The sequence below is a fragment of the Oncorhynchus nerka genome, linkage group LG12 (genome assembly GCF_034236695.1).
Source record: "Oncorhynchus nerka isolate Pitt River linkage group LG12, Oner_Uvic_2.0, whole genome shotgun sequence".
NCBI classification, from domain to species: domain Eukaryota; kingdom Metazoa; phylum Chordata; class Actinopteri; order Salmoniformes; family Salmonidae; genus Oncorhynchus; species Oncorhynchus nerka.
Genome location: NC_088407.1, coordinates 32,842,153 through 32,851,212, shown reverse-complemented (window position 1 = coordinate 32,851,212; position 9,060 = coordinate 32,842,153). Strand labels below are relative to the sequence as shown.

At 44.5% G+C, this 9,060-nt stretch overlaps 1 protein-coding gene across 1 annotated transcript; it reads left to right on the top strand.

Moving 5' to 3' along the window:
• Positions 1 to 1,480: 1,480 nt before the first annotated feature.
• Positions 1,481 to 8,920, top strand: LOC115138141 (phospholipid scramblase 2-like). The gene is made up of 7 exons (XM_029674657.2): positions 1,481 to 2,383; positions 4,679 to 5,004; positions 5,441 to 5,483; positions 5,670 to 5,890; positions 6,665 to 6,826; positions 7,049 to 7,210; positions 7,345 to 8,920. Exons 1-7 carry the CDS (start codon positions 2,371 to 2,373, stop codon positions 7,369 to 7,371), a joined length of 954 nt encoding a protein of 317 aa, XP_029530517.2. The 5' UTR covers positions 1,481 to 2,370; the 3' UTR covers positions 7,372 to 8,920.
• Positions 8,921 to 9,060: the final 140 nt, after the last annotated feature.

Below are 9,060 nucleotides of genomic sequence, written 5' to 3'. Positions count from 1 at the left end.
TTTCAACACCTGTGCTGTTGGTGGCAGTAACACAGCGTCCTCTCTCTGTCACCAATTGACATCATGTCTCATCTCACAGTGTCTGTGGTGTGAGAAGGTATCTTCTGGAGCCAGACCCTATTGGAAGAAACTGAAATACTTATTTGCTTATTGGGTGTATTGTATGTACTGTATATCAAACAAGTTGCATAACCACATGCTTTTAGAATGTTGAGTGGCAAATTGCACTTATACATAGAGTACCACAAAATGAGTCACAATACCCATAGAACCTAGCGGTCAAACAGGGAAATGGTTCCAATGGTTTTTCCACCATTCACTTCTTTCTCCCATAAGGGATTTTAGAAAAATATATGGTGGAAAAACGATTGGAACCATTTCCCTGTTTGACCACTAGGTTTTATGGGTATTATGACGACTCCACTGTGGGGCTCTATGGGTGGATGTTTTAGATCTTATGTTGGAGAATTATGAAAGGACAAATTTAGTTTTTATAGCCTCTTATTGTTAATGGTTTGTCTGGACTGGGGGACATGTTTAGTGTCATTCTCTCTCTCTTTCACAACAACCCTGTTCTCTCTGCTCTGCTTTTTATACCCCTAGCCCACCAATCCATCATTGTCCCCCACGATGAAATCGGGGAGGGGCATGTGAATCGGTCTCTGTCCCGTACGTTCATTCATACGTTTTTATCTCAGACAGCACTGGCCTGATTTTGACGAAACGTGGGTGAATGATGCATTGAGATCAGCCATTTACAAATTACGCTGATTGCCCAGATAATGGCGCTATAACAAGAGACGGAAAATGCTAACTTTGAAAGTTCACGCCCCTCACACTGTTTTACCTAAAGTCATGAAAGGCGATACATCGGTCCCTCTCCTCAAAAGGAACACATTTGCCTTTGGATCCACCATGATGTATTTTCCTCAATTTAGAATTTTGTGAAAAACAATTAAAATTCTACTCTTTTGGCACCGATCTGCATGAAACTTGATTTACAAAGGTCCAGACCAGTCCCTAAAACAACATTGCCGCAATTGACCAATAAACATTCACGTGGGCGTGTTCTGGAACATAAATGCATATGAATCAGTCAAGAATATTCATATTGTAACACAATTTGGTATACGTGCTGCAAACAATGTCAAGACTCAACATTTGCAAGAACATTAATATCAGTGGTGCCATAACGGGCACATGTTTATATATTTTGATCTGTTTGACTCAGAATGCTGAAATTGGTCTTGCCAGTTTTCTTTTTGCCTCCATGGAGTCTACGGGAGTGGACAAGTGTGCTCCCTCTCCGGCCTCTAGGTCACCAGGCTGCTCGTTTTGGCGCACACCTGTCACCGTCGTTACACGCACCTGCGCGTCGTCAGACTCACCTGGACTCCATCACTCCCTTGATTACCTGCCCTATATATGTCACTCCTTTGGTTCCTTCTCCAGATGTCATTGTTTCATGTCTGTGCGTTGTTCTTGTTTTGTATTATGGTCTGTTTATTTTATTAAAACACTCACTCCCTGAACATGCTTCCCGACTCTCAGCGCACATCCTTACAGAATGAAGCATCATGGAGTGTTTTTTCGAGTTAGGTGGGAATGAAGTTGGGTCTGGGAGCTGCTACAGGCTTTCATGCCTCAGCCCGGATCGACAGGCTCTCATGCCTCGACCGGCTCGCTGGTCTTTCATGCCTTCGCCAAGATCGCCAGGCTCCTCTGCTTCCACTGGCTCTTCAGGCTCTTACACCTCAACCTTTATCGCCAGGTTCTCTTGCCTCAGCCGGTCTGTCAGGTTCCCGCGTACCAGCCGGCGACAGGTTCCCGCGCATCAGCGGGGGTGACCGGTCCGCTCATGATCCCGGGCATCGTCCTTTGGGTTGGCGTCCTGCGCCTGGAGCCGTACGCGCCGGGGACGAGGTACGGTCAGTTATGCTCTCCGGCGCTCTGTCGTCATGCTCCTTCGTCTTAGCCGGATTGACGGCTTTCCTGCGCCTCTGCAGAGGTGACCGGTCCGCTCCTGTTCCCTGGGATCGTCATTTTGGTCGGCGTCCTGCGGCTGAAGCTACACTTCGGGGAGGAGGTTCAGTCACGCGTGCTCCCACTCCGGCTTCCAGGTCACCAGGCTGCTCGTTATGGCGCACACCTGTCACCATCGTTACGCGCACCAGCGCATCGTCAGATACATGGACTCATCACTTCCTTTATTACCTGCCCCTTTGGTTCTTTCCCCATGCATCTTTGTTTCTGTTTCATATTCTTGGTTTTTATTAAATCACCCACTCACTCCCTAAACGTGCTTCCCGACTCTCACCGCACATCGTTACGCGTAAATCCGCCTGCTAGCCACTGCTTGTCCACTAAGTCATGTCAGCCCCAGGTAAATATGTTCTACATAATTTAGTTATCATATTATACTGGGGGGGGGGGTTTCTCATAAATTGCATCTTTGCAGGTAACTGTGTTCATCGGCCCCTTTTCAGTACATGACTGACGTTACACACAGAAGTTCAACTTTTGGCTTTGGCTGTATAAAGAAAGTAATCGCCGTCTGTTCCCTTTCAACCTAGCATAGAATTACATTTTGTATTAAACAAAATAACTGTTTTGGCATCTCAAACGCGTGAGATGGTTGGTCTTTGCAAAATAACTATTTTGGATGTAGCGGTTGTCAGCTAGGATGCTAATGTACATTGACAGGCAGTAGCAAAGGCTATCCAAAAAGCCTTAGGTTAGTTTAAAAAGTATAATACAGTTGATTTGCGACAATTAGACATTATCTTAGCAGGACACTCGTATGAGCCTCGAAATCCAAAGGTAGTCAAATTCACCCTTAAGCAGCATGTAGGCGTTTTTGGAATTCGTTACATTACCATACGTTTTGCAAATTCGTAACATATAATACGAGTTGTTATTCGTGACACATACGAAAGGGGTGATGGACATTACCAATTATTTAACTAGGTAAATCCGTTAACGTTATTTACAATGACACCGGCCAAACCCGGACAACGCTGGGCCAATTGTGCGTCTATGGGACTCCCAATCACGGCCGGTTGTGATACAGCCTGGATTCGAAACAGGGTGTCTGTAGTGACGCCTCTAGCGCTGAGATGCAGTGCTTTAGACCGCTGCGCCACTCGGTTACCATGCGAAACGTACAGAATATTACAAAATGCTGACACCAGGTTGGTGTTCTGCCACCAACTTGTGCCCAATGCCCTCATGCTACAATGTTTGAGAACACAAAGGGGTGTGAATCTGTTTGACATCACAAACTGTGACTTGGGTCTCTTCCTGAATGAATAGATAACTGAACTGGTGTTTTTCTTCACCAGGGTTGTAATCATTACTTCACACCTTAGCTAACGGAAAACGTTTAGCAACGGAAACAAGTTTCTATTGGACAAATTCAGTTAGGTCACTTCCCATTTCGTTCTGTTGGGTTCCTAGTGAATACACCCCTGCTTCTACTCCACATTCCTCGAGGTTCTCAACTGAAACTTTACCCTCTTCCGAATTGTTGAAGTAGGAAAAGGATGTATGAAATGTCTTATTTCAATACTAAAAAAGACCATCCCAATTTTGACAAGTCAATTCATGTTCTTACATTTTAAATGCACAATGTAAAAATGTTCTTTGCTTCCAAAACAAAATATCTTTACTTTCAGCAGTTTACAAAAAGGGAAAGTGCAAACATCTGCTGCTCTCAATCTCCCCACTCTTGGTCTAGGTGTCTGTAATCCAGGAGCAATTGTTCAGTAAAAAGAAAGCTAGTCAACCTTTTTGTTTTCCTACCTTAGAGGTAGGAATGTGGAAATGGGTGCAGCGATACATCTGGGTGATTCCATGCCAGCGTAGCCTGGAAATATTTTTGGAATCTCAGATTGTTCTGGCAAATGTCACAGTAACTTCATTGGGAGGAAGGATGATTGACAGTATTTACATTTGTATCACAAACCATTTTTGAGAAAATCATGAAAGTGGCAATTTTAGTCCCTTTTTAGACCTATACATGCCCTCCTGTAAGACCTATGATCTGTGAAACGTGTATATGATAGACATCTTGTAACTACTTTTATAGTGTTTTTAAGTATGGAGTTGTCTAGATTCTGAAATGTAATTTTTCACCATTCAAAATATTAATTTTAAGTACCCATTTTGTGTATTTTTAGACATTGTTTGCCATCCAGCCACTGCCTGATAAGAATAGTAAGCAGTGGTCAAAATCCTTCGACTGGAATTCGATTCTGAGCAGGACGACCGCAGATTCTTGACAACCGTTAATCACAAATTTCCCTGTTGCACCGTAATTAAACTCCCCCTGGGTATTTTCCCCAATAGGATTTGTGTAATGCTATTATTCCTGTGTATTCGAGATAAGAAAAAGCTTGCTGTGTAAAAGGCTAACTACGTTGCTGTAAACTTAGATTATGTGAAATTACTTTTGTTCCTTGCAGTTTCCATTGAACGAGTGGTACGTTGTGGGGTGTCCATTGGTGTCCAGCAATATGGCCCACTTTTGTTAATGCCATACAATAATTTCCTTAATGCAGAATCTCCAATGTATGAGCTTTAATAACACCAGTTCACACTCCCCACATTTGCATCCATAACTCCATATTCATGTTTAGCTTTTTACCAATATGAATGTATTATAATACTATTTCCTCAGGTTACCCATCCCCTCACCAGGGTCCTGGAAGTTACTCCACGGCACCCTACCCTGTTCCTCATGGTGGGTATGGTGACCCTAACCATGCTCCCCCACTGATTGACTTCCATATGGGCTACAACCACAAACAACTCCACCCAGGCCAGCCTGTGATGCATCAGCCTGTGCCCATGCCCGAATATGGGGTACCTCAAATGGGCCCAGGCTATGGTGGTCCTGGGCCTGAATTCGGTGCACCTAACTTGGGTCCTCCTGTAGCCACCTCCCCAGCCCCTGCAGCAGTTGTGCCTGTTGGAGTTCCACCTGGTCTGGAATACCTAACACAGGTAGGTTTGCTTGGAGAGAGTATCACAACAGGCTGTCAAATACACTGATTTCACAAACATCCCTCTGCATGGCAAACATACACACAGGGACTTCTGAATGGCACAGCGGTCTAAGGCACTGCATCTCAGCCACAGAGGCATCACTACAGACCCTGGTTCGGTTCTGGGATGTATCACAACCCGGCTGTGATTGGGAGTCTTTTAGGGCGGCGAATAATTAGCCCAGTGTCATCCGGGTTAAATAAAGGTAAAATACACAATCCATGTCTCAAGGCTTATAAGTCCTTTAACCTGTGTCCCCCCCCCCTTCATCTCCACTGATTTAACAGGTTACATTAAGGGATCATAGCTTTCACCTGGATTCACCTGGTCAGTCTGTCATGAAGGATGTTCCTAATGTTTTGTACACTATCTCATACTCTGTTCTGCGTTTCAGATTGACCAGCTCCTTATACACCAAAAAGTGGAGTTGCTGGAAGGTGAGCTTGCTAGTCTTATCGGAGTACAGAGAGAACAGAAGTAAAGGCATTGTAAAAATCGATAAATCATGAGGAGAAAGTGACCACCGCCAAACTACTGTTTTCCTGTTTACGTTCTTGCGTTTGTCCTCTCACCTTCCCCACCATCCCTTATTCCTTCTCCTCCCTCCGTTCCCCTCTCCTCAGTGTTCATTGGCTTTGAGACCAACAACCAGTACGAGATCAAGAACAGCCTGGGTCAGAAGATCTACAAGGCCAAGGAGAAGAACGACTGCTGCACACGCAACTGCTGCGTTGCCCTGCGTAGCTTTGACATGAAGATCAAGGACAACACGGACCGCGAGGTCATCCGCCTCATACGACCCTTCCGCTGTGCCTCCTGCTGGTGCCCCTGCTGCCTGCAAGAGGTACGATGGGGCGCTGAACCCTGAGACAAATATTTGACTATGTAACCAGGAAGGAAAATGCATAAAATCATCATTGAGTCTTGATGTGTTAGGAGTAAAGGGACAGGTCACCTAAAATGCAATTATTTTATTTATCCTCAGGTTAGCATTGCTATACAACACTGTATGAAGTACAAGTTAACGATGCTAATGCTAAAAAGAAACTCTTGGACTCAAAGCCATTTTGTACTGTCCTACCAAATCCTTAGTGTCTGCTTTGTAAAGATCCATGAATGACGCTGAATGGTCCTTTTGTCAGTCCAAACCCTCTCCCAGACTGTCTTGATCTGGTGCCATCTCTTCACCTTTCAGCTCTGTCTCTAGTGAATCACATTTTCTGGCAGGCTAACCACAGTACATTCTGACCTGTGGCATTATTTAGAACTCTGGATCTGGACCCGCTCGGGCCCCTGATAGGATCTCTGGTATTCGGGTACAGGTGGAGCCGTGAAGTATAGTACATTTCTAAGGTCCCTTATGACTGCAGTGTCACACATTAGTTCAGTGTCTATGGAGACACAGCCCCACAGTTACCATGTGAAGCATATTACCTTTGTCATGATAGGGATTGCAACGCCAATATCGGACACCAATGCACTCATCAAATTGGTGCCATATTACCTGCTGAAGCGAGCTTTGCAGTAAGCCAAGCACATGCTATTTAAAGACACAGTGTACAGACCGAAGCCTGATTTTAAACATGGTCAAATACCTTTCAAATGTTGTGTCCCTCAGCTCGAGGTCCAAGCCCCACCTGGCACCACCATAGGCTATGTGTCCCAGGACTGGAACCCCTGCGTGCCGAAGTTCTCCATCAAGGGGGCCAACACGGAGACCGTAATGAAGCTGGAAGGACCCTGCTTTGCCTGCAACTGCTGCGGGGATGTGAATTTTGAGGTGAAGGGTCATACAGTTTGGGCTTTCTTTCGGTGAAATAGGTTCATAACAGTCCTATTTAACTAGAACAAACCTAATCTTTGGACTTTTAGACCAGAAAAGATTGGCTAAGTTACCCTTTTTGTCTACACACTCATCTAATCCTTTCAGAAGTAGGGATGTGATGAGGTGCAGTGGGCAAATCTTTGTCTCTGACCCATGTGTTTTCCTGCACACTCGTAGCTGACGGGGGAAGATGGAGGCAAGCCCATCGGCCGCATCAGTAAGCAGTGGGGTGGCCTGATAAAGGAGGTCTTCACCTACACGGACAACTTTGGCATCCAGTTCCCCATGGACCTGGACGTCAAGATGAAGGCTGTGCTCATGGGTGCCTGCTTCCTCATCGTAAGTCCCATTTGTCTGTTTAAATTTTTTTTTGAATCACAGAACTTGACACGTGTAAATCCTATTACTATGCTGATAAGATGAGCAGTTGTTGGAGGAAATTTAGTTGACATTTCTTCTTTTCTGCCTCACAGGATTTCATGTTCTTCGAGAAGGACTGAGCACTTCAAACGTCAAACTCTCTTTCTGTTCCCATTTGCAATCCCCCCTTTTTCCGATTCTGTTTGATACTCCTTCCTTATTTGAAACCTTGGCTTAGAGGAAGCTGCCAATCCTAGAACTCATTCTGTGTAACACGTGAGGTCTTATCTGATGAGCTTACATAGCCTCTGGACTGTTTCTGTCTATCCACCCAAATGTAAGAATCAGCAACTGGGCTATGAGACATAGGCCTTGTCTTTCGTGGGTTTCTCCACTGAGTTATCTGTTTTTTGCATTTGTTCTATCAAATTGATTTCTTGGCTATCTATGTACATTTGGGGGTTCAGAACTGTATGGAAACTTTACATGTTCTTCAATACTTTTTCAGTATTTTCTTTTAGTCACTGCCATGGCAAGTATTTTATCATACCGAACAGCTTCAGTTGCAGTATTACATTCTAGATTCTTTATTTTAGTGTTGCGAATTATGATTACTTACTGTTGTCACCTGTCAAATCCACTTCAATCAGTGTAGATGAAGGGGAGGAGATGGGTTAAAATAGGATTTTTAATTCTTGAGACTGTGTATTTGTGCTATTCAGAGGGTGAATGGGCGAGACAAAAGATGTGTGCCTTTGAATGGGGTAGCAGGTGCCAGGCAAATCGGTTTGTGTCGAACTGCACCGCTGCTGACTTCTTCACGCTCAACAGTTTCCCGTGTGTATCAAGAATGCTCCGCCACCCATAAGCCACCTTGACACAACTGTGGGAAGCATCGTAGTCGGCATCCCTGTGGAACGCTTGATGAGTCCATGCCCTGACGAACCGAGGCTGTTCTGCGCGCAAAAGGGGGTACGACTCCAATATTAGCAAGGTGGTCCTAATGTTTTGTACACTCGGTGTATGTTTTTCCAGGCCTCAGTTGTTCCTTGACAAGCACCATTCATTCACGCTGTCAAACATTTTAATGGTACTACTTGTGATAGTAACTATAGCCACTGGGGAAGTGGGAGAGAGTGAGGTGGCTGCCATCTGAGTCAACATCTTTTTTTTTGCAGCAGTGATTGTCAGTGATTCAAGGAGCTATCATCATTAAGTAACATAATTGATGCGAAGCATTGAGTATTTACATTCATCCACTTAAAAAAAAAAAAAAAACTTTGTCCCAGAATCATTTACCTGCAGGGCACGCCTTCATCATGAAGGAATGTGCTTACCTGACTTAAGGGACATAGTGAAGAGTTGGGGCCAATTTCTTGGTCAACTGTTTCCTTTGGTGTTACATACAGTGTCATTTTGTTCATGGGGTGAGTATGATGACTCTGTGCACTGTTTAGGGAGAGTGTTATATTTGTATTAGGCAATGAGGGTCTGGTTTCAATCAGTAGTGCCGAAGATCAGCGTGATTGAAATTTAAATGCAATATATCTGCATTTGCATTAAACGCTGCATATGTCGGCTCAATCGAAAATGACTTTTTGAATTTCAACCATGCGTCTCTTCGGCACTACAGATTGAATCCAGCCCTGGGTCAAACAGTTGTGGTAAATAAAGCAGTTTTGTACCCTTTTTTTCATTCTGCGTGACCTGTATTTTTACACTTGCGTCTCGATTCAATCCGTATCGCTGGAGAGCTTTGCTGCAGCGCAAAATACAGTTAAAAGCCAATGTTCCTGCACTGACGGTCAACGCCGCTGATGCCGGCTCAA